We start from the raw sequence: 26,680 nt of genomic DNA on the forward strand, positions 1-26,680 counted from the left end.
AGAGCTTAATTTACGTCTCTCATAGACCCTTATAGACTAAGGTGAATCATGAGAATTCTTTTGGTATATGATGGAAATGTACACTACACAAATATTACAGAAATAGCTTTCCTTAAATTTTTCTTAAAATTGAGGCAGTCACATCTGAATCCTTCAGATGGAGGACTCAGGAGGTAAAAGCCTGACAGACGTCTAACTTACAGGGCAAATCGGGCTGATTGTTTTGATTGACAGAATGTGTAACACTTTCCCTCTGGACAGAATATAGGCCTACAGTGCCTTTTGTCAACATCATAATCCCATTCTTTGCTGCTCCATGCAGAGTTCTCACATTTTTCTAAAACATTGAATGACTTTGTTCTATTTAGAGGATTCACACACACTGTTAAATAAGTGGAGGAAATGAAGTGGGCAGAAATGTGGGGTAAGACCAGGGTTGCCAGATGAGGCTGATGATTTCCAGCCCAAAAAATGCTCAAAACCAGCCTAGAAGCTCAAAATCCCACCCAATTCTATTGATTTCTATGGCTAAAATTGGGCGGGTTTTTCTGCTAAATGCCATTTTTACCCGCACACGACCATCCTAAGCAGCCCAATTGGGCGGGAAACAGCCCAATCTGGCAACACTGGAAAAGACTTTACCTTGGGTTGAAATACATATTGTAAAATATAACCTAATTTCTCTGCATCTCCTTCTCCGTACATTATAGCTAACCATTTCTACAACTGTTAGATGGTGTTCACGGATGCAGGAATAAGTAAAACACATTAACATAAACATGAGACGTAATTTGTCACCCCATGCAGTTTCTATACCGGATGTTTTTGTCTCATCCTCTCAGAACTCAGATGAGCCTTTGAAATGACACCATCTCCAACCCCATGTGGTGAAAAACAAAAGCAGGCACAGCGCACAGTGACTCATATGATAGATTGTGTGTATACCGCAGCCTACATTGCTATACATGTATCTGCATGGTCTACATTTACTTGACACGCGTCAAGGGATATGATCACTTTTCCATACATTCAGTCACAAAGAAAGTGTGAGAGACAGAGACAAAGCTCTGGCAGTTTTTAGTCAAATTCAATTTTATATTTCTAAATAAATAAAATGGAAATGGAAATGGAAAATGTAATGTCATTGATTTCATAAAAATTGAAAGAAAATAAAGATAAAAGAAACAGAAAAGGGGTTTCCAGGACCACCTCAAATGTTTTTTTTTCTCAGGTAGCCTATGTGAATTGACTAGCCAGGCCGCGCCCTCCTAGTGACGCAACACCTTCGGCGTTGCAACTAGTCAGGTCAAGAGCAATGCAAGTACTTTCTGAGTTCCCGAAAATACGGGAACTCCTTTCACTTTGTCGGGAAGCAAACAACCATAAGCAAACCAAGGGAGGCGGGTCAACCATGCCGTTTGGGAAATGTTTAATGTGATGCTCTTGGTCAGACCAAGTCTCGAAGAGATTTGAATGTCGATGACAATCAGGCTATGAATTGACTGCATTGAAGTTTCTTGTGAGGATCCAACAACTTAGCCCTTGTAGTTCTCTGGGTGAGAAGAAAGCTGTCCTCTGCGCGCGGAAAGCCCTTATGGAGTTTGTGCAAGCTAATTGTGCTGACCTTTGAAGCTAATTAATTCGATTCGTCTTTTACTTGTTTTTTTCCCTCGAGGGAAGCACTTTGCCGTGCTTTCCTGATCCACTTGTGTGAACTGAAAATAAAAGATGCATTGATATTCAGGGCACTCCGCCACCTCTTGAAGCTGTGTTCAGAATTTCATGGAAATATAGCCTATATTCTGAAATAGCTCAGGACAGTTTTTATTTAGGGATGGCTGGGTTATGGTTATGGTTTAAGCAATACTGTACATTTTCTGGAAATAAGCTAATTTTACACCTCTCTCGCTTAAATAATTGAGTTTCACCTTTCTACTGTTATTTCAGCCATTCTCTTGTATTGGTGCGGGGATGCTAGTTACAGGTACAAGCTAGCAGTTATCATCGAACCTTATGGCTCCAGCTAGCTGCTCAATGATATATACTGTATGTTCGCTTGGAGGTAAAAAATTGCCCCCTATAGGCCTACATGAGAAAGGTAAAACCTAATCACTCAAGGGGAGGTATAAAATGAGAATTTACAGAAATGGTAAAGCATCACTTTAGGTCTGGATCTGCTATGTACAGATAATATTGGTCCGCAGTGTATCTATCTTGAGCTCATTCATGCTCAGCGGTATACAAGTGTTCATTCTAAATGTATTTAATAAAAAACTCCCCAAAATACCATACCTGTTTTTCAGGACTTCAGTGCTCACTAGCATGGGCTGGCCCAGGCCACAATACACCCATCCTTATCTACACAAGAACATACTGCATATTCCAGTCTGCCCAACGAAGTGAAGTGTTAGGCCTATGCACACACATTTTGTTAACATCCTTAGTTTACAGGTGATATGAAACATTTTGGCAGTCAGCGCTCTTAAGTATTTTCCCACCTTGTTACTAATTCATTTAACAGAGCTGCTGGATATGCTGTTCAGTGTGGCTGGAGATATCAGCTGCAGCCAGACTTAAAATGAGGAGATGTCTCCATCACCTCTTTAAAATGCATGCCGAAGAGGAGGGCTTGGCCAGTTTTAGTTTCAAAGACTTTTCACTTCCTCTTTTATCTGGTGGTAGTAGAGCTTTATATCCACTAGTGGTGGTGATCTTGATGTCTGTTTTAAGTTGTTTTACTCATCTTTAATTCATCATTGGTTTCACAGGTTAATGCATTTTCCATCGCTGCCCATGTTTACTTCTGCTATTCTTTCAGTCTAGTCTTGTCTGTGTCTTTGGTGCCGGCGCGTCTTGGGCATTGGTCTGCGTTTTCTGTTTACTGTTTGCGATACATTTGTATTATTAACAGCTCGGCTCACAACAAGATCCGTGTACCTCTGCTTGTAAGAACACTAAACAAATGAATGACATGCCCTGTGGAAATGTAAAAAGGGGCTGCTGTAGACAATGGCTATAATGGAATTACAATTTAAAGTAAGAAGAAAAGATGCCACTGAAGTGACAAAAGTCATATGCACAGAACATGATTTTGTGAAATTTCCAAAAGGAAACACAATCAAATGTTGTAATGAATACATGTCGTACAGGTGAAGCAGGTCAAAATGAATAAATAGATCAAAAAGCTCCAATATCTCTCACTGCAAACAATATCTCTAAATAGAATAATTTGATCTGAAAAGAGGGATATGGATTCCGGTAATACAGTGTGTATAGAGAGTTAAGACACAACGTATATGCAGTCAGACATATGTACAGACATAGTGAAGCTGGGGAATGAATGGAGCTATTCTGCATCCGTTTCTTTTCTCTGTTTGGACACAAAGCTGTTCTCCTGAATGCTCCAGGCCACAGCACACCCTTTTCCACACTGGTATAAGTCTAAATGGTGACAGCAATTAAATTACTATAATCTGCAGATTCTAGCCAAGCCTAGTGGAAAATGATTCTTATTTCTCTCAGGGAAACCCGCAAAGGCTCAAAAGTCCTTTTTTACTGCTTCTCTTGCCCCGGGCTATGATAATGGATGACCCCAGTGTGAATCAGGACATTTATTAAACATAAAAGCAATAAGTATATCTAGGAATGAGATCCACCCCCTCCCTCTCTTCTTGTCTCTATATCTCTTTTGAGAGACTAGTACTATAGGGGTGGGTGGGGGGGGTGGGGGTACATTAAGTCAACTTTACAATTATATAATTTTTCTGTTGGAAAACTACACTTCTCGGAGGAATACTGTCCTCTGCTTTTTCCTCACATGGTCCTTCCTCCTTTTCATTCTAGTAAAACGTCTTGAAATATCCAAAATTATTGCTTTTCTTTTCATGTATAGCAGTCTTCAGCTGTAATGTATTTACGCATTTACACTTCCTTTAGCACATTGAAGTCCTCGTTGATATGATAATGTTGAGTTAAATTGTTAATTCAATGTTAAAGTCAAATTAGTTGCTATTAGGTTTTTAATTGAGGTTATTGTGTGTGTGTGTGTGTGCGTGCGTGCGTGCGTGCGTGTGTGCGTGTGTGTGTGTGTGTGCGTGCATGCGCGTGCGTGCCAGGCATCCAGCATCTCAGGATGAAACCTTTAGAAACAGCTTCATGCTCCTTCACTTACATTGGAATATTATATTACAGCAGTCTCTGTTTCCAGCATTAATGACATCTGTTAGGCTGAGGACGTTATAAACAAGCCTATATGTTGGGGGTGGTGGGATATCCGACATTTCTTTAATATTTAATCAAATGAGGCAAGTATGATGAAACACTGCATCTTAATAATTGATTTTGTTTATTATCCGCATGAAATATGTTATGGATCACAAGACACATGTGCTATGCTCTTTAGATGAGTATGCTGCTTTTTAGATAATTTATTACCCTGTTCCTTCCTCGTAATAGCTCATATACAATATCAACAGTAACCTGCTATGGACAAGACTGTTCTGTTCTGTCCACGGTATTAAGTAAATACATAACCAGCCTGAGAGACATAATGGCCGAAACTGAAGGGAAAAGAGGTGTGATTAGATATATTTGAGTCAAATATTTAAATGCCAGCTGCAATTGATTTAAATACCATATTGACATACAGTAGGCCTAGCCCATGCATTCTCAAATCAAGTCAAGTCAGCTTTTATTGTCACTTTCTTCATATGCACAGACATACAAGGAAAAATGAAATTATGTTTTCTCTCTATACCATGCCAGGACATAGACATATACAAGACTGACATTATACAGACTGACATTAAGTGCAGGACAGGACAGGTAACAGTGATGGACTGGTAACAATAAGTGGTCAATAATAAATACAGTAAAAAAAAAACATTTAACATTTAACATGTAGACAGAAGATAAGATAAATATAGAATATAGACATTACAATAATAGAAATGAAGAGAACAGTAGCAATAGTAACAGTATAATAACAATAGTTATATAAGTAGTAGATGAGGTAGCAGCATTGTAAGCAGCATGTTATATTGTCTTATGTTCCAGGACAGGGACATTCTCATTGGGCTAGACTAGTAAACATTGTGGATAGTATCAGATCACGGCTGAGGCCTGCAGGACTCAATGATATGAGAGTGACGTTAAACAGCCATAACAGTGGTTTCTGTTACTTCTTCGCCAGCTTGTTAGTTTGTCCATGGCCAGTGCTTCCAACAAAATTAAATTATGAAAAATTGTTTAATATACCATGGTAATCCTCTGTCACTCACCCTCTGTTCTGTGACATTCTCTCTCTCTCTCTCTCTCTCTCTCTCTCTCTCTCTCTCGCTCTCTCTCTCTCGCTCTCTCTCTCTCGCTCTCTCTCTCTCGCTCTCGCTCTCTCGCTCTCGCTCTCTCGCTCTCACTCTCTCTCTCTCTCTCTCTCTCTCTCTCTCTCGCTCTCTCGCCCTTCCCCCATCTAACAATCCTTATTGAATTTCCGGTCATCACCTTGAGGGACACTTCCCCCCCTAATGCAAGAAAAACAAGGGGTTTCACAAAAACAACTGCCTTTCAATCAGGAAGGTCTTACCACTGGGAGATGCACTCCAACGGAGAACATCTAACTAATACAATCTATAAAAGAGCAAATTATTGTTTCAATCAAATAAAAAAATGAAACAAATCATGCATTATGCAGGACCACACTGCTGTGGGTTTTTTTTTGCCAAAAAATAAATAAACAGAAAAAAGTAATTGTGAAGAAACACAGCTTCGCATGTCCTCTCATTTGTTTCTCATTTCCCACGATACAGTGCAGTCTCTGGGTGAGCATGAGTCTGATAGGCATGGAATACGTGTGACAGGCTTCTGTCAGGGGCAGCTGGCATTAGTTGATGGCAAGCGCTTGTGAATCACGCTCATGCTTTTTCCCATTTTCACATGCAAATAGCTGTCAAAAACGAGCTGGGGGAGGAATGGAGATTTATAAAAGCAACTTTGTGCACATGACAACACAGCAAAATGGAGACTCTCATTTCTTTTGTCAATGTGGATATTGGCATGATGAAATGAGCAGTCTGATAGATTCAAGATTCAAGATTCAAGATTAGTTTATTACGTCTTATTATAGGTTTGAAGCCTATAAAGAGTAAAAATTGTTGTTTTTGTGTCCTCAAAAATATTTAAAAAATAAAAATAAAAAAGAGGGGGGGGGGATGGAAAATAGTGCAAAGAAAGTGCCTTGTTGTCTTCAGCATGAATTCAGTAATCTAACTGCTTGGTGGAAGAAACTACTTTGTCTGGTGTCTGGTAGTATGAGATTTCAGGCTTCTATACCGTTTCCCAGATGGTAACATAGTAAACAGTTCATGGTTGGGGTGACTAGGATCAGCCAAGATTTTTTTAGCCTTCCTGATGCTTCTTCCCTCAAATAGCTCCAGTATGGAAGGTAAGTCACAGCCGCATATGTTCTGAGCTGTACGCACAACCCTCTGAAGACCTCTCCTGTTGGCTTGAGAGCAGTTCCCATACCAAGCAATAATGGTCCCCGTCAGAATGCTCTCAATGGTGCCTCTGTAAAACGACCTCAGGATCTTGGGTCTCATCCCAAACTTTCTCAATCGTCTGAGGTGGTACAGGCGTTGCTGGCTTTTTTTACAATGCGCTGATAGATCTGTGAGGAGCAAGGAAGAGTCATTTAGCTATCGTTTTTTTAATTCCATGAGAGATGAGATCACTTAGCAGAAGCAGGGGCATAGTGGGCATAGCGGTGTGTTGGTCAAAAAACATATTCCTTGATTTTTTTCCATATTTAAATGTGTATGTCTATAAACATAGGAAGATTTGATCAACTGTATGGCATATTGGCATGATGAAATGTCCAGTCTCATAGATTTGTGAGGAGCAAGGACAAGTCACTTTGCTATCGTTTTTTTTTTTTTTTTCAAATTCCATGCGAGATGAGATCACTTCGCAGTAACAAGGGTATAGTCGACGGGTTAGGTGTGTTGGTCAAAAAACATATTCCTTTTGCCCGTGGCACAAATTGTAGGGCACTTGTTTGCTACACGGCACTACCTTCACTACCCTGTCAAATAAGGGCAATAAAAAGCCCAATATATTTAAATATATATATTTAAATAAATATATATATATATATATATATATATATATATATATATATATGTATGTATGTATATATATATATATATATATATATATATATATATATATATATATATATATATATATATATATATATATACATATATATATATATATAAACATATTCCTTGAAGATTTGATCAAACCTCTGGTACGAAAACACAGCATTTGCTTGCACCACCCTTTTTTTTGGCCTTTTTAAAAGCACATAAGCCTAATTAAAATGGGGGCAGGGGACCTAACTGCGTCTACCAAATACCTCTTCTAGATGACATTTCAAACAATCGCAGCACTCATTCCAAGAACAGGTTGTGGCAAAAAAAAAAAAATCTATCATGTGGAGACCAAAAAGGTAGAGATGCAGAAGCCTGTTTGGCCAAAATAAATTGACCAGCCCCTCACTGATCAAAATGAAAATGGCAAAAGCACAGAGTAAACTGAGGATCAGAACTACCAATATGATTCTGCACAACATTTTACTGTCATCATGTCAGTCTGGAGAATCTGGCTATGTCTGTCATTTCAAAGCATGGGCGTAATTTTAGGGGGGGATGGTGGGGATACCACTTGTGTCCATACCACTTTTCAGATAAACCTAGCTTGTCCCCACCTCTCTTTCACAAATATAATGCAAAAACAGCATATCCGGACAACTTGCCATTGAAATGTCCCCACCACTTTTCGAGCCAAACCTACACCTTTGTTTCAAAGCACACTCTGAATGGGTAAGCAGATTAAAAATTGAAGCAGCTCGATTGAGACGGGTTTAAGACCATAGTTCGGTCATTGCACCCCGCTGGTAGCTAAGAAATCAGAGCAAAGGGTTTATAGGTCTGAGTCAGAGGAAAGAGACATCTGTCTGATTGATAGTAGCTTAGAGCAGTAGCACACAGAGACGTTTGATAGACGTGGTCTAGCCTTTAAGAACTCTGAGACTACAGCAGCTTGGCCAGACCAAGCTCAGCCAAGCTTTGTTGTCACAACTGCCAGTCTAACATATTTTTGATTTCACGAAGAGGGAAAGTTGGCCATCAGATGATCATCTACCAAGATGGTCTCTTCATCTACTGCAGTGGTTTTTAACCTGGGGTGCGGGCACCCCCTGGGGGTGCGCCGCAGATTCCAGGGGGTGCGCGGAATTTTGTCTGTGTTGAGGCTGGGACCAAAATTCGTATCTGCTTGCAAACATTATAATTAGGCCAAATCAAAACATGTTTTGGTCACTATTTAAAGTCAATAAGTATTGATTAATGTCTCAAGGCAGAATCATTGTAATTAATCACGAGTAATTTTTTAGTGCGTATAGGCCTACTCGTGCAAAAGTTAAGGCTAGGGGTGCACGGCTTGTCATCAACACAGGTTAGGGAGTGTGTTAAGAGAAAAAGGTTAAGAACCACTGATCTACTGCACATGAACATGGAGGGGTTGTCACAAGTAGCCAGACTGGTGTGCAACCTATTGCCCTCCACTCAATTTCCTCCACTCCAACTCCACTCCACTCAGTTTCCTCCAAACTCCTAGCCTGGTTGTCACAGACGGTGCGTCTGTGAACACAAAGTCTGTGTAGCTCTCCACAGCTCTCCTCCAGGGGGCTTCAGAGCTACACACACGCACCGTCAGCGAGAGCCAGGCTACCAAACTCCAACGACTATGGTCAGATATTGCAGCTGGAGCAGGACGCTCTGAAACCCCTGAAGTATGGATTTCGCCGTGCCCCGGCCAATCAGTGAGGAGAGGTGAAGCCATAATGTTGTTCATTTATAGTCAGCTTGCAATGCAGCAGGTAGGTCTATGCATTACGACCAAACAGCAGTGATTAGTTAAATACAAAATACAAGCCTATTAACATTGAGCAAAATAATTCAAGTGCTGCAAAGACAGACGGTTTCCATGGAGTGAAGTGAAACCAGCTGATTTATATCAGGCTGGTGTGAAAGGAGACATCTGTGAATCCAATGGATGACTGTCTAGACAAAGTTCCCCTTCTTTGTAAGGTGTGAACAGGCTAACTTTGCACAGCAGAATATCGTTTCACTATATTGTCAGCCATGTCATCTGCTTTCTAAGACCACCATGTTGACCTCATCTCATTATCCTCACGGTTGGGCATCCTTTTCATTCCCCTCTCCTCCACTGGCAACCTCGTGGCTTAACACGGTCACCCAGGGCGAGGTTTGACACCTACTGCTGGGACATAATGGGAGGATGTCACATCTCGTGCACCTGCCCCCTCATCCTCCCCAAGCAAACTTACCATGCCGTTAAACATGAGTGTACAGAGTGGTGTACTCTATGTAGAACGCGGGTATATGCAATATACCCACTTCAACATTTTCGGGGATTTCAGTATACCCACTTACAATTGATTGATCCATTATTTAGAATAGCACAAATGTATACAGTGTATCAAAAAATGCTGAAATATACAGTATACCCACTACAAAAAAAAGTTGACTACACCAGTGGTTCTTAACCTGGGGTGCGAGCACACATGGGGGTGCGCCAGAGATTTCAGGGGGTGCACAGAATTTTGTTTGTGTTGAGGTTGTGACCAAAATTCTGATGGTAAACATTATAATTAGGTCAAATTCAAAGCAAATTTAAACACGCTTTGGTCCCCATGTAAAGACATTAAGGTTTTGAATAATGTCTCAAGCAATAATCATTGTAATTAAATCATTTTTAGTGCGTAAATACATGTAGAAATTTGGGTTGGGGGTGCCTGGCTTGTCTTGGGCACAGTTAAGGGGGTACTTTAAGAAAAAAGGTTAAGAACCACTGGACTACACCACTGAGTGTACAGGATTATTGCATACTGACTCAGTAGAAGTGCATATGAGGTAACGGTAGCAGGCATTCTGGATGAGGTATTACTGTATACAGACCTATTATACAGTAAAATCCTGGCAAAGGAACACCTACTGTATATTAATGAGGACTTTAGAACAGAATACAGGATGCAGAATCGAATAAGACAGGGTGAAGTCAGGGTGAAAGCAAAACTGTTTCAGGACAGCAGATTGCAGAGGCAAAAGCTGAACCAAGCGCAATGCTGGACTCTGGCCCTACACACCTTGCTAATCCATCCTGGCAGTGTCTGATATTCAGTCTGTTTCCCTAACTCAGACTGATGTGTTGGTGCTGATTTCTAAGCAATGACGATGTCTGTTTACCTGGTGTATCACCAGGATTTGACGATAACAGAGAATCGTAGACTTGTGTGTGTGTCGTGTGTGTGTGTGTGTGTGTGTGTGTGTGTGTGTGTGTGTGTGTGTGTGTGTGTGTGTGTGTGTGTGTGTGTGTGTGCGTGTGTGTCTGTGCGTGTGTGTGTGTGTGTGTGTGTGTGTGTGTCTGTGTGTGTCTGTGTCTGTGTCTGTGTCTGTGTCTCTGTGTGTCTGCTGTGTGTGCATGCGTGCACAGCATGTGTGTGTTAGTGTCTGACTGGGCAGCTCTGCACTTGAGTCTTATTTACTACATACACATATGTAGTCCACATTACAGTGATACACGGTGAATTATTTATGTGGCTCATAGGGCATATTAAGTTCAATCTAGTGTGCTCATTCAGCTTGAAGTATGGGCAATGGGAAATCCATGTATTGACTGTGGATTAACACAAGTTTCCTTCTCTACTGGAAAAGATAAGAATAGAAAACAAGATAAGAGAGTGAGAGAGAGAGAGAGAGAGAAAGAGAGAGAGAGAGAGAGAGAGAGAGAGAGAGAGAGAGAGAGAGAGAGAGAGAGAGAGAGAGAGAGAGAGAGAGAAAGAGAGAGGGTGAGAGCCATGTGCCTGTCAGCCAGTTTGGGCGAAAAAGATATGGGATGGGGGAGTATGAAAGAGAGGGAATCTTCACCTTGTATGAGATGCGATTTTGACATTAATTGGACACAAAACGTCCTATTATTTTTAGCTTCTCAACACAGACACTCTGACATGATGCGTGCACATGTGAGCGCATGCACACACAGACAGACAGACAGACACAGACAGACAGACACAGACAGACAGACACACACACACACACACACACACACACACACACACACACACACACACACACACACACACACACACACACACACACACACACACACACACACACACACACATTGATGAGTTCCTGAAGAGCAGCAGATAGAACGGCACAGAAACAGTACCGCTAATTACAGGCTGTAGTTAACACAATCTCAAAGCAGAACAGGCAAAACACACAGCCTTGGGGACCAAGGTAGAAGTGGTGAACAGGAAAGTGATACCGTTAGGGAACCAGTGTAAGCAGTAATGACTAATTATGTCGCACAGTCTTCGGTGGGTACTACAACACGGTCTAAAACATGCCTCTGATCAGTGGTGTAGTCTACTTTTTTATGGTGGGTATACTGTATATTTCAGCAGTTTTTGAAGTGGGTATACTGTCTATATTTGTGCTATTCAAAACAATGGATCAATCAATTTTAAATGGGTATACTGAAATCCCTGAAATTTAGAAGTGGGTATACTCCGTATACCTGCGTTCTACGTAGACTACACCACTGCCTCTGATAGCCATTTGCCTCTTTTCCACTGCCAGTCTCCTGGTAGGCCTACAGCTCGACACAGGGCCACCACTTTTGCCTTTCGAATAGGCACCACACAGCTCAATTGTAAAGCAAAAAGTGCTTTAATATACCTTTTTCATGACATGTAACCAGAGATTCTTTAAGTATAGAGATATGCCAACATAATAGGTTTCTATGGGCACCTAATGTGACAAGGTTCCGGTCTGCCTAAAGGGGCGTGTCATAATGCTCCTAGCATTGAATAGAACAATCCTCAGGTCTGCCTAGGTCTGCCTAAAGGGGGATTTCCCCCCCAATAATAGAACCAGGAAACAATGGGCCAATGGAACCTCTCTCTCTCTACTCTCTCTGATGTAACTGAAAGTCTAAATGATGTGAAGAGAAATAAATCATTCATTCATTCATTCATTTGTCGAGCTGTAGGCCTACCAGAAAACTGGCAGTGGGAAAGAGGCAATACTGATTAATCATTCAGTCTGGAATTCACAGGCCTGATAAAAGGACATTTCGGCATATTATATAGGAGTGAACAGCTGTACCAGTATGAAACGCCAATCAGCATCCTAAACGGCAGCGTAAACGGTGCTGACATCACCGCAGCTGGAGTTCTAAACGGGAAGCTGGGCTGAGTGAATCTCCTCCTCCTCTTCCTCATCTTCCTCCTCTATCACTCCCACAGCACCCCATGACATCATTCTGTCAGCGAGGCGCATCAAGGTGGTGTGGATGGTGACAAGCCAGTGCCTGAAACGTAGTTGAAATAATTTGTGAAAATGTGAGTGGGAGGAGTGAGGGAGCAGACACACAGAATGGCATACACATAGATATGGTTGTTACTCAAACGTGTTCGCTAAGTAGGTTTTGGTGGATGTAGGGCGGTTTGATAGCGAGTGGTGGTTTTTTTTCCATGGGTGGATTGTGTGTGTGTGTGTGTGTGTGTGTGTGTGTGTGTGTGTGTGTGTGGGTGTGTGTGTGTGTGTGTGTGTGTGTGTGTGTGTGTGTGTGTGTGTGTGTGTGTGTGTGTGTGTGTGTGTGTGTGTGTGTGTGTGTGCATGGAGAGGGGTAAGGTAAGGTCAAATGAAATCTGCCTGCCCCTTCCTCCTTCCTTGTTTCTGCTTCCACCTCCTCCCGTATTTATGACTGCCTGGGACACACATTAGGTTCATAACTCCAACAGGCCACTCATAACTGTCAGGAGGCGTTACTGGACCAGAGCTCAGTGCAGATGGATGTCCCACTGCAATAGCCAGCAGCCTCCTGCTCTATGTGTGTGCGTGTGTGTGTGTGTGTATGCGCGTGTGTGCGTGTGCGTGCGTGCGTGCGTGCGTGCGTGTGCGCGTCTCGACACAGTTGGGATTTATGACTGCTTTATATGCTCATTACTCATGCCATCCAGAGAAAAGGCTACAAGGTGAACATCGGACAAGACAGGAGAGACGAGGGAATGGTGTTTGAATGTCCAGCATGCAAGTCCATTTATAGACACATACGCGCATACATTCAGATGGCTTTAGGCTACCCTCGTAAACAGATACTATCCACCAGATACAATCTCCAGGAAGTTATGATAAGATATGACCGAAAATCAAATCAATACAGAGCCATATGAAAGTCATGAAGTCCCTAGGCAAACATGTGGACATGGTCATCGTCATGATCTGACCACCTCCTCGCCCTTCTCGTAAACTCCACAATCTAAGCAAACACATCTGCATTTTTTTTTTTTAAAATGCGAAACGTCAGTTCAGTTATTGAATTGGACGGCAAAATGTGGAGGAGACACCACATCATAGGCTGTGCTGGACCCTGCTGACCGATCTGAGATCCGCACCCACTACATCTTCCAGTCTGTCACTCTCTGATTTACACACAGGGCGCCTGATACAAACAATTGCCCATACTGGGACAAATAAAGGCTACTACTACTACTACTGATACAGCCTGCTCCTCGTCCCCATCCAACATGTACACTCACCCAGGTGTTTGTATTACTGGCTTGGGGAATGATACTGTACAAGTATATGTAGGAGCGGGAAAGGATCTGCACACTGCTTGCAAAAGACTTATTTTATTGGGAGCAACGTTTCAATCATAGATCTTCTTCAGGCATCTTGAAGATCTATGATCGAAACGTTGCTCCCAATAAAATAAGTCTTTTGCAAGCAGTGTGCAGATCCTTTCCCGCTCCTACATGTGACAGTTTTTTGATCTGGCACCTGCTGATGCTTTTTTGCTGGATGTGCGCACTTTCCACTACACTGTACAAGTATATCCCATCTCGGGTCATTTTAAATCAAGTGCACGATCAAGGAGAATGGTGATTAAAAAAAGGTAACGGGAGCATTTAACCCAAACGGAATGATTAAGTTCAAATTAGGCAAGTGTTTATAGTATTGCTGATGTGATGGGAGATTGAAACACAGCACTGGCTCTCCGCCTTTGAGAGCATGTCCCCGGGCTGATTTAATAAATGTGCCGATAAGTGAGGAGAAGGTCAAGAGCGCATTTGCTCTCAAACATTAAAACCGGTGCCTCCCAAAAGGTTATCTCCATGCTCCAGTTAGAGGGCAATGTCTGCGAGAAAAAAAAGCACTCAGAGCCTTTTCCCATGTCATGTGCCGTCAATTTAACGGTCGCCCTCCATCTTTGTGTGTCTCGAAATTTATTTGGTCTGCGCCGTCAGATCATCGAGCGGGCGGCGCGCTGGAGGTGGTGAAGAAGTATCCTCACATCATCTGACTATCTCGCCGGAGACGAGGGGAGTCATCGGCAGGGCATGCAACAGGGTTGGACTGGGACCCAAAAATGTCCTGGGCATGTATGTCATAGACCGGTCCCTGACACATACTAGCCACTTTCATACAGTGTATATGAAGAGTTCAGATGCAAAACCCCCTAAATGCCTTTTGAGAAAATAATCTTAATTCATTTTTTTAAAATACAAAGCTATCAAAATTGCATATTTTTTTAGTTTATTTATGTACTTGATAATACATGTAAATAGTTATATTACATAAATAAAATAAAAAAAATATGCAATTTTTAGAGCTTTGTATTAAATACAAATGAATTAAGATTATTTTCTGAAAAGGCACTTAGGGGGTTTTGCATCTGAACTCTTCATATATTGACTGGCTAAATCAATCCACTGTCTATAATGACGATGGACAAATGGGCCTCCCCCCTACAAATTGTGTGCCAATCCCCAGGAAAACAACTACAGCGCCAACAGTAGAGGCTCCTGGGGACTGTCGACTCACCGGGAAAATGCCCTCTACATGCCAGATTACCAGTCCAGCCCTGGCCTGCAGAGATCTGCCCAGCGTGGTGGTGGTGGTGGTGGTGGTGGTGCTGGAGGGGTGATGATGAGGCACCACTCTGACATGAGGGCGGATCCCAACAGGACGGCCACGCTAATCATAGGCTCAGAGAGACACCACTTTCCGCTCATGCTGCTCAATGTCACACACACGCAGCTGCACAGGAAGGGACGGAGAGAGAGAGAGAGAGAGAGAGAGAGAGAGAGAGAGAGAGAGAGAGAGAGAGAGAGAGAGAGAGAGAGAGAGAGAGAGAGAGAGAGAGAGAGGACAGTAACAGGAAATGAAGGAAAGGAAAGAAAAATGTCAGAAGTAAAAAAAAAAAATGAGAGAGGACGACGAACAGCAGAAGAAGCAGAAAGAAATAAAACCAGAGAGAGAGAAAATGAAAGTGAGAAGGCAGGGGGAATGAGAGAGAAAGACGCCCGCTAGCATAATTGCAAAGTGTCAATTAGTGGCCCCCCTGCAAACCGTCTCTCAGGTGGAATTACCGACTGGTGGTCTGCCCTTGTGCATACCGATCAAACAGGGTGACTGAAACTGTCGTGCCTGAATGTTAATTGCACTGTCCATAAGCAGAAAGTCAAAAGTGACAGTCAGCGGAGCTCATGGGATTTGAAGGGCATGGCATCTCTAAACATGACACAACTTGACACAATGATGAGGCATCATACATTAAGTCATTACATACATACAAATGACATATCGCGTTTGTGTATGGCAGAAATCATTAGGTGAATCAACGCAGAAGACGCGGATGGCTATACGACAGCACGGTAGAGCACATGGCACATGGCATCACAATCAATGTGACACAAATCTCCCACAATGCAGTTATTGATCTACACACACACACACACACACACACACACACACACACACACACACACACACACACACACACACACACACACACACACACACGAGGAGACTGAAAATCAGGTAGTAGACGTATCGCCAGCTGACACTGACCTCGCAAACTCATTTTGTCCCCACGTTAGCGATTAGAAATTGGCTGGTCTGCTGTTTGGAACAATAGCACATCAATGGTATCCCCACTAGGATAGCCTTGGATTTATGTGCATGTCCCTTTGACTATAGGCTACCCGTGGCTTTGATACTGTGGAGGGCATTGTTTTGGTTCTCATCTCATACATCTAAAAAGAAGCAGAGGTACTACGGTGAGGAGCGAGGGAGCGGGCGGGAAAAGACATGCATGAAAGCAGGGGTAAGGCATGAAAGAGGTGGCGGGCTGACAGGCACACATGAATAAGGATGGAATTCCACATGGGGTAGTCCAGACCGCCTTCCTGCTCACCGCGCGCTCGCAGCATCACACAGAGGGAAAATGAAATGCATCCCCGGGAGTGGGGGTAGTGACTAACCTTTTGTGCCAGACTCACGCTGCACCCCTCCACCACCACCACCACCACCACCACCACCACCATCACCCTCACCCTCACCTCACACACACACACACACACACACACACACACACACACACACACACACACACACACACACACACACACACACACACACACGCGTCTTTTCCTGCCTGTCGCCATTCCCTCTTCTCTTCTCTCCCTCAGGTGCCACCTGTATTCTCCACAGGGACGTACCTACAGGTGTGTGTGTCTGACATACTAACACGCCTCCTTCTCCTCCTTCTCTCGTCGGAAATGTGAGACAAATTAAACACACCCCCTCAGCCTTTAATGGACCACTACGCCAGAGAGAGTAGAGAGAGAGAGGTTCCATTGGCCCATTGTTTCCTGGTTCTATTAGGCAGACCTAGGCAGACCTAAGGACTGTTCTATTCAATGCTAGGAGCATTATGACACCCCCTTTAGGCAGACCGGAACCTGGTCATGTTAGGTGCCCATAGCAACCTATTACAATGGCATATCTCTATACTTAAAGAATCTCTGACTACGCCGTCTGTGTTTTGGCTGCGCGTACCATACGGACAAACAAACGTTGCGAGGGAAAAACAGGGCTGATTGCTATTCCACTGGGGTGCAGTTGCCACACCCTGTATCCCCCGTCTAAAACCAACCAATTACTGCTGTCTTTGCAACAATGACAACAGGAACGGCAAACAGCAACAGATGCAAGCAAATAAACGGTAATTGATTTTCCTTTGACTGTGTGTCTGTCTACATCTCTGTCTGTGCGTCTGTCTGTCTCCACGCCACTACTCTCTCGCCATCTCGCTCATTAAAGCTCGCTGCTCTGCCTTGTGATTTGGCTTGCCATCTGTGTCTCTCAGTGTGCTGCGTGAGGATGGCTACACAGCAAAACATGTTGTGTTCATTCAACTCTTACAGATTACTCTGGGACCAAATTCACTCTAGATAATATTAAATCGACTCTCTTAGTGTTGAGTTAGCACTGTATTTTTTACTGTGTAGGGAGTGCCCAGCAAGGGACTAAAAACTGCATTATCCAGCTCCAGCTCCACAGGCAGCATACGTATGCCTACTGCAGCCACACCACATGCCTCCCTCCCTCCCCCTTTACGATACTGTACACATCGCACGGCTTTGACCTTTCTTTGACCATCTCCAAGAGAATACACGTGTTGTGGTCACACACAATTCAAGAATCAAGAGCTTTTTATTGTCATTGACAAATAATTTGACAACGAAATTGCGTTTTAGAATACACTGTACATGTACCCCAGGGCCGCTGCTCATACGAGCGCCGCCACTAGACGTGAGATCTGGTAACTAAGTTCCTGCCACACACACTCATGTGCAAGACACATGCACACACACGCACACACACAGACACACACACACACACACACACACACACACACACACACACACACACACACACATGCATGGTACGCACGCTCACACACATGCACACACACGTGCACACACACATGCATGGTACGCACGCGCACACACATGCACACACACGTGCACACACACATGCGCCGGCACACACGCACACACACACAAACACACACACACACACACACACACACACACACACACACACACACACACACACACACACACACACACACACACCAATGTCATCTAAAGGTTTCTCCAAATTGAGGAAAACATTTAAGCAGCATGCAGCGGGAATTACAGAGTACAGTAAGTGCAAAGACAAATGCAAAGTGCATATAGGTGTAGGTTAAATTGTCGATGAGTTAGAGCTGTTAGACAATAATGTACCCATAAGAGCTTCTGGAAAAAAGAAAATGGTCATCCCGTGCTTGTACATGTAGCAACTGGTTTCTTGCTTGAAATCACAGATTTTGAGGATTACTGCCTTGAGTGAGGAGAGAGCAGAACCAGAGGGCATTGTTGTAATGACTGTAAACTCAAGGACAGGACGTCTCACTTCATAATTGAGCTCAGAGAAGTCACTGAAGTCACTCTGTTGGTGCGAGTGGATTTGCTAGCCAGACACATTTTCTGTGAAAATTTTGACTTGGCCAAAGATAAGCTGACAGTAATGACACTGTGTGTGATAAACCCAAAGAGACATATATCAGCTGAGCTGTGTTACATTAAACGTGTTGTGACATGTTGTAATAAGTCCGGCCTGTAGCATGACAGAAGATAGCCTTATGGCTGCTTCAGGCATACAAGCCACTGTAGTGCCCTATGAGCCTAAAGGAAAGCGTCAGATTGAGCCTGACTAAATTATATCCTCTGCACACACATACACACACATGCTCTCCCACCCCCTCTCTCTCCCTCTCTCTCTCCATCCCCAACACACACACGTGCGCACACACACACACACGCGTACGCACACGCACACGCACACACGCACACGCACACACATGCTCACTGACTAGACTGTCTCTCTCCGTCACTCACACACATCAGCTGCTATAGGAGTGAGGAAATACCTCCTCTCTTCCTGGAAGCTGATCTGATGAGCTGCCGTCAGGGGTAGACAGACAGGCAGCCTATTGCACTGCAGGGTGAGAGAGAGACTGGTTAACCATCACCACTACCTGAGGCTCACACCATCATCTCTGCTCTCTCAAGCAGTGCTCTGGCACCTACCTACCGTGCCTACGTAACACACATTTGTCTCTCTCCCGCTGCACGCCACATCCCTGCAGGGCAGGCCACGGCCAGTTAGGAGGTGGCACTTGGCCGCTTAGTCAGTTTGACAGAATCATTAAGGCATACTCTCATAGCAGTGGCTTCCAACGTGGGGGCCGCAAAGGTGTGCTAGGGGGCCCACGGCAGGTTGGCAGGAAAAGCGTAGCAAAACAAAATTCCAATATTTCAATAAATTAAATAGCTGATGTACACCAAAATAAACCAAACATAAGCTTAACGTTAAGTACTCCAATCAATCTATTGCATCTTTGAACATTATTTCTATTATCGTTATGTGATTATTTTATATGTCCCAGTGGCGTATCGACTAAAAGATAGGTTGTGAAAGGGGATGCACAGAGAAATAGTGTGGCACAACCCATGTAAGGGGGGCCTTGGCTGGAGTATACCGGTGTATGGGGGGCCTTGCCATTGTAAAGTTTGGGAACCCCTGTCTTATAGGACTCTCTGCATGGGTGAGGTCACAGATGGCCAGGCCTTAAGGTGCGGTTCCAATAGTGGTGATGTATGTACTTAAAGCTGTACATGAGGTGTTTCCCATCCTGATCACCACCCATCAATAGGCAGAAACAGCATAGAGAGAACACAGTATAAGCTCCCCCTACCACAACTAAATGAAATGGTACAAGGAAGGTAACAAAGCTTTATTGCAGTAGCAGGGTAAAGGCTGATGGCACAGGACTGGACACTATGGTCTTGTAGGTCAAATATATCTTTTAGAGAGAGAGAACCTGAGAGAAGCTGTCCATTGAGTGATGAAATGCCTTGGTTGGAAAGGGCAATACTATCACCTACAAGTGAATGCCCTTGTCACATCCCTCTAAATGTATCTTTCCAAGACACACACAGACACCGTTTCCATTTTAGATTGTCTGTGGTGTATAAAGGGAAATTCAGAATCTTGGATATTGGAGTTAAAATATATATGATTTTAAAGGTGTGCATGAGTGCGCGTGTGTGCGCATGCGTGTGTGCATGTGTGTGTGTGTGTGTGTGTGTGTGTTTGCGCGACGTGTTTGTGTGTGTGTGCGTGTGTGTGTGTGTGTGTGTGTGTTCGTGTGTGTGTGTGTGTTTTTGCGCGACGTGTTTGTGTGTGTGTGGTGTGGTAGTTGTGTGGTCAGGGAGCAATGCCACATGTCTGTGTTAATGATGAGGATCATTCATGCAGGTCTCCATTAGACGGACACCACTCTGACCCCTGGGGAGGACTTAATGATCACAGGCTCCAGCGACTCAATATTAATCAGATTGGCGGACACCAGTGGCCAACAGGCTCAGATATAGCATTTAAAAAAAAAGGCTCACAACGTCTCACAAACTAAGTTGGTCCTTACACGTGCATAGACCGTGCATAGACATAAGCATGTGTGCGTGTTAATACATGGACGGGCGTGCACGCATGCACGCGCACGCACACAGACACAGACACACACACACACACAGACACACACACACACACACACACAGACACACACACACACACACACACACACACACACACACACACACACACACACACACACACACACACACACACACACACACACACACACACACTGTATATAGAATATGCAAGTGGTGCTTCAAGTTTGCCTGACTCACCCATATGGGGTTGATACACAAAACTGTTTGAGTGTGTGTGCTAGAGAGGAAAGTTTGTTTATTCTTTTTCTGTGGACGGTGTTTTGGAAGGAATCCAGTCAGCTGAAACTCATGCTGAGGTTTGGCTTCCTCATGTCTGAATCACACACACATTGGATGATTAAGAAGTCCTTCACAGTGAAACCAGAGATTCTTTAAGTATATAGAGATATGCCAACGTAATAGGTTTCTATGGGCACCTAACGCGACCAGATTCCGGTCTGCCTAAAGGGCCGTGTCATAATGCTCCTACAATGAATAGAACAGTCCTTAGGTCTGCCTAGGTCTGCCTAAGGGGGGCCATAATGGAACCAGGAAACAATGGGCCAATGGAACCTCTCTCTCTCTACTCTCTCTGGTGAAACCAATATATTCAATATGCAGGCACACTATGCATGCAGCCTTGTCTCTCTCACAGTAATGCAGTAAGTACACTGACGTACGCCAACACAATACACTTGATCACGTTATATGCGTTGCGTTTGTATAACACCATATCAATTAATAGCATCGCCTGATTATTTACTGAGCGCTCAATCCCTCGGAAGAGAATGCTCATGTTTCCCTGTTGTTGCTGTCTAAGTACACTGACTGTTCATCAGTGAAGCTGCATCAGGTGTATAGTGGCAGAGAGAGGCTGCCTCCACAGTGCTTGATATCCCCCACAGTGAACGTTTAGCACCTCTCCGTGATTTCACACTCACAGAGATTGACTTGTCTGTGTAAGTGGCAATATCATTCACACACCACATGTGCTGTTAAGTTTCAAACTTTCAAGTATGGTGGAGTGGAATTTTGTGTTCTTCGTGTACTGTCATGATCATACTGTGTGTGGGGGGCGGGGGCGGCAGTGTTGCCAGATTGGGCGGTTTCCCAAACAATTGGGCTGCTTAGGAAGGCCGTCTGCGGGTAAAAATTGGCAAAACGGGCATTTGGGTGGGTTTTTCCTGTAAATTCATGGCCATAGAAATCAATAGAATTTTGTTCAAATTGCTTCCTGACAGGTTTTGAGCATTTTTTGGGCTGGAAATCATCATTCTCATCTGGCAACCCTGGGCGGGGGTATTTAATTTTCTTCATACGCCACAATCAAACCAGCACATCAGAAAGTAAACATGGAACAGATGGCAAAGCTTTCCAGTTTGTCACTGCACGTGTCTGAATTGCTGTACAAAATATTAAGCATTTCTCACACTGTACTATGCTGCTCTATTCATCTCCAGTTTGAAGCATGTTGCCATTACTCACCTCAGGAACATGGTAACTCCCACTGAGAGTGGTTAAGACCACAGTTGCATACACCTACCTTGAGACTAAAAATGACAGTTGAGATTGATTATGCTTAAAATGGGCAGGATTCCTCACAACCTCTTCTGGGGTTTTTTTTCTCTCGCCTGGCTATGTAAGGTAGGTAAGCGTGTGGTGTCATCACCATGTGCCAGAGGAGAAAAGAGCACATAGCCTAACTGAAAGGAGGCATTATAAGCACTCAGGAAAGTGGATTCTGTAGAACACAATTACTCGCTCTGGTGTGTAGCCTACTTCAGGTTTTTGTAACTTTGCATATCATTTGTATTCATAAAAGCTTCATAGCACACTAAGGACATAGCTATAGGAAACACAAGCATGTCTGGGCCTCTTCAAAAATAGCCAGTATAGGATGTAGGCTATGCATATTTGCAGTCATTGGAAGAGCATATTGCACAGACATATTTTATGCAACATTTTATGTTTATGATACCAAAACAAAGGCAGAATGGTTCTCATGAGTGTGGATCATGGTTTAGAGACAAGAAAGGATGGATTGACATTTGGCTTCAACCAGAGTTATCGATGCGCCCTGATACATTCCAAATAAAATTACTTTACGGCAGGATATTACAGTAACTCACTGCATTTCAAAGATTGCTTATGCCACAACAGAGATCCAGCTAGAGGAAAGATGGTCATGAAAGACAGAGAATAGGGCTTTATGACCTTTTCAAATGACATTTTCATTTGGTACTGGAAATTCAATAAAATGACTGACTATCTTTAAACAAAAAAAAAAACAACAACAACCGACCCCCGAGCTCTTGCAGTTGATTTCATTATTTAAAAGGGATGTAAGAAGATTTCTGTTGCGTTCCTACACCAAATGGCAAGGAAGCACCAGCAATTGACAAGTAGATTTACCTCGTAATCTGTTTTCGCCCCTGACTCTTTCCAGGTGCGTTTTACGCACGGTTAAGTCAGCCTTGGTGAATATACGGTGCCAGTTGTCAAGCAGCAGGCATCTTGTTCTGATGTTAAGAAAACAAACTGCAAACTCATTAATGAAAATTCGAGCACGTGAGAGCGGTCAAAACAACAGTTAATGCCAAAACAACACTTAAATTCCTGACGTGGCTTGCCATTTAATACCTCTCCTCTTCCCTTTCTCCTGGATCTGTAAGGGCGGCACTGCAATGCTCGTTGTAGTGTGCACGTGTAGTCTACGTTCAGCGCAGGGCACTGTTTTTCTAGAGGGAGGGAGAGAGAGAGAACGAGAGAGAGAGAGAGAAAGAGAGAGAGAGAGAGAGAGAGAGAGAGAGAGAGAGAGAGAGAGAGAGGAAGAAAGGGTGGGAGAGCGAGAGTACAGAAGTGGTCCGTCACAGTAGGACGCGCGGGACTCAGAAAGCGCATGAGAATATAGTGAGAGGACGTTCGATACCATGACAAAATGTACCTTACCGACTCGGCCTTTGGATGACACTAAAAAAACCTTCTTAATTCAAATAAAATGCACTTTTCCATGGAGAGGATGGAACATGGACCATATGAGAATAGCCGAGAGGTAAGACAGTTCGGAGGGACTGTGCTTTTCTACCTCATATACAGGCGAAGTGAGGATATTGGCAGTTGAACACGGTCGACGTTGTAACCTTTTTTGTAAGTAACAAAACACAACATTTGAAATGGATTTTTTAAATTTCTCGAGTGATGCCGAAAATGCATCAGAAACGCTTCCAACGAATTCTACAACAAAAAGTCGGTACTCCTTGGCCACTATCTACGGGCTGGCAGGATTAGTAAGCTTTCTCATACTGTTTACAATTGTCGGAAACGTTTTGGTCGTAATCGCCGTCCTAACAAGCCGGGCTCTCAAACCTCCCCAAAACCTTTTCCTGGTGTCTCTAGCCAGTGCTGACATTCTGGTGGCGACATTGATCATGCCTTTCTCTTTAGCCAACGAACTTATGGGCTATTGGTTTTTCGGGAAAGTTTGGTGCGACATTTATCTGGCGCTAGATGTTCTTTTCTGCACCTCCTCAATCGTCCACCTGTGCGCCATCAGCCTGGACCGTTACTGGTCCGTCACCAAGGCTGTCGAGTATAATCTCAAACGGACACCTCAAAGGGTCAAGGGAATGATTGTGGTGGTCTGGCTGATCTCTGCTGTGATCTCCTTCCCACCCCTCATCTCCATGGACCGGGGAGACAGCAGTGGGGATGCAGAGGAACCCATTTGCCAGTTGAATGATGTGACATGGTACATACTGTACTCCAGCATTGGCTCCTTTTTTGCCCCCTGTGTCATCATGATCCTGGTCTACATCCGCATATACCAAGTGGCCAAGAAGCGCAGCCGGAGCATGTCAGGGAAGCGCCAGGGGGAGGTCGATGGGGACAAAGGGCCAGGCGGCGAGGGCGCAGAGCTGGAGAACGGCGTAGGCCAGCGCAACCTGTGCCGGGGCAACAGCACAGACAAGGAGAACGGCCACTGTCCCTCCCCGCCACGCAAACCCGGCGATGAGGACCTGGACCTGGACCTGGAGGACAGCAGCTCGTCAGATGAGAAGACCAAGAAGCCCCAGCACCCCCGCTCCAAGCGCAACGCAGACGCGTCCTGCAGGAAGGAGGACCGGGCCAGCCGCAAGGACAGCTCCAGCTCAAAGCAGTCCAGCCGCAAGTCCAGGGCCAGCGGACGCTCTCTGGACCTCTTCTCCTCCCGCAGGAAGCGGAGGAGCACCGTCTCCAAGAAGAAGATATCCCAGGCCCGGGAGAAGAGGTTCACCTTCGTCCTGGCGGTGGTCATGGGGGTCTTCGTGGTGTGCTGGTTCCCATTCTTCTTCAGCTACAGTTTGTACGGGATCTGCCGGGAGGTCTGTGCCATCCCAGAGACCCTGTTCAAGTTCTTCTTCTGGATTGGGTATGTGAACAGCTCCCTGAACCCAGTCATCTACACCATCTTCAACCAGGACTTCCGCAGAGCCTTCCAGAAGATTCTGTGCAAGACTTGGAAAAGGTCTTTCTGAAATGTTTTGAAAAAAAAACCCAGAAAAAAAACAACATTCATGGAGCAGGTGGCTTGTAATGTGATCATGCCTTGCACAGTGATCAGTCTGATGATATGGCCAGTGAGACAGACGGACAGACAGTGTCCGGTAGAAGGGTCCTGTTGTCCCTAATGTGTTTGGCCGCTCTCGCTCTCTCTCTCTCTCTCTCTCTTTCCGTCCTGTAGGCCTTGACAATCTCCATGTGATTGATGTATGCTGACACTAAGGCCCCTGTGTTTACTGTCTGCTGTGGCGTGCTGTGCTCTGCAGGGGTGGGCAGCAGGAGAGGAGTCCCCCGGGTCAGGATTGGTAGCAGGGTTATAGCCTATTGCAGGAGATGGCCACCCAGTATGCTTTTCTTTATCACCATTAGTGGGATCTCTGCCATGGTAATTATATCCTGGGGCACTGTTCAGTATCAGGAGGCCGTTTTTATGATGACTTTGCACTTTGTCTTGGGTGTCCTTGTGTGTTTCTGCGATACAACAAACTGACAGATAATTTCCTATTCACGTTTGAAAAAAAGACGGTGGACAGTTTTTTTTAAGACATATATGTTCTTTTTCGTTCCTCGCTGACTTGAGGCAAAATGAATACTTGAGGTTACCCCTGAGAGTAAGTGAACAAAGCGATCTGCACAGTGTTTGGGCTCTATTCAGCCTCTCTTTATCGGCATCCCTCTCACTCGCTCTCTATCTTTATTTGTGATGCCAACAAAAGTATATCGGTCTAAATATATATATATGAAATATTTAAGAAGTGTTATTGTTATTTATTTATTTATGGATCAATCAGTTAACTCCTGCAGGGCACAGAGCTATATTGCACGGCTCTTGCCTCTTGTATATATACAATATATATTTTCAGGATTGACACCCCTACTGACTCAAGGGCCTGATGTTTCTCTATGCCTACTATGACTTAATTGCTATTGTATCTTTCTAATTATGTTTTGAAGGAATCTGCTTTTTCTGCTGAATTGTGTACACACACACACACACGCACACACACACACACACGCACATGCACAGTCACACATATGCACACACACACACACTCATTTGCACGCACACACACACACACACACACACACACACACACACACACACACACACACACGCACGCACGCACGCACGCATGCACACACACACACACACACACACACACACACACACACACACGCACGCACGCACGCACGCATGCACACACACACACACACACACACACACGGTACACACCAATGAACAAAAGCAAGAAAACAAAATAAAGGGACAAAACTTGCCAGTATTGCCATATATTTATTGTTGAATGAATCAAATATGTTGATGTGGGGTTACACACTACTAAGCGAAATGACACAGACATTGTGGCTTCCACTGCCAAACAAACGGATCAGATGCATTGAGTTACGTATGTCATTTTACTACAGAAGCCCATGACCTTGATGCCAGAAGAAGTGACATTTTAAAGCTGTTTGGGACATTCACAAATAAAGAAACAGAAAAGGAGGCAGATCTTTTGATGTGTGTATTTTTTTAGTGGGGGATGGGGGCGAAGCATAGCAGCCAGCAGTGAGGACGGCTTCACATAGAACAATGTTCCC

The 26,680-nt window shown here is 44.1% G+C and overlaps 1 protein-coding gene across 1 annotated transcript; it reads left to right on the forward strand.

The window, feature by feature from the left end:
• The first annotated feature begins 23,715 nt into the window (after window positions 1–23,715).
• On the forward strand, window positions 23,716–25,056 carry adra2c (adrenoceptor alpha 2C). Its single transcript, XM_063220480.1, has one exon. It carries the CDS (start codon window positions 23,716–23,718, stop codon window positions 25,054–25,056), a length of 1,341 nt encoding a protein of 446 aa, XP_063076550.1.
• The last annotated feature ends 1,624 nt before the right edge of the window (window positions 25,057–26,680 follow it).

This window comes from Engraulis encrasicolus, chromosome 16 (assembly GCF_034702125.1).
Source record: "Engraulis encrasicolus isolate BLACKSEA-1 chromosome 16, IST_EnEncr_1.0, whole genome shotgun sequence".
Classification (NCBI taxonomy): Eukaryota; Metazoa; Chordata; class Actinopteri; order Clupeiformes; family Engraulidae; genus Engraulis; species Engraulis encrasicolus.

What these genes read in the sequence shown, in the direction of transcription:
- adra2c (XM_063220480.1), top strand. Translation starts at nt 23,716, where the DNA reads ATGGATTTTTTAAATTTCTCGAGTGATGCCGAAAATGCATCAGAAACG.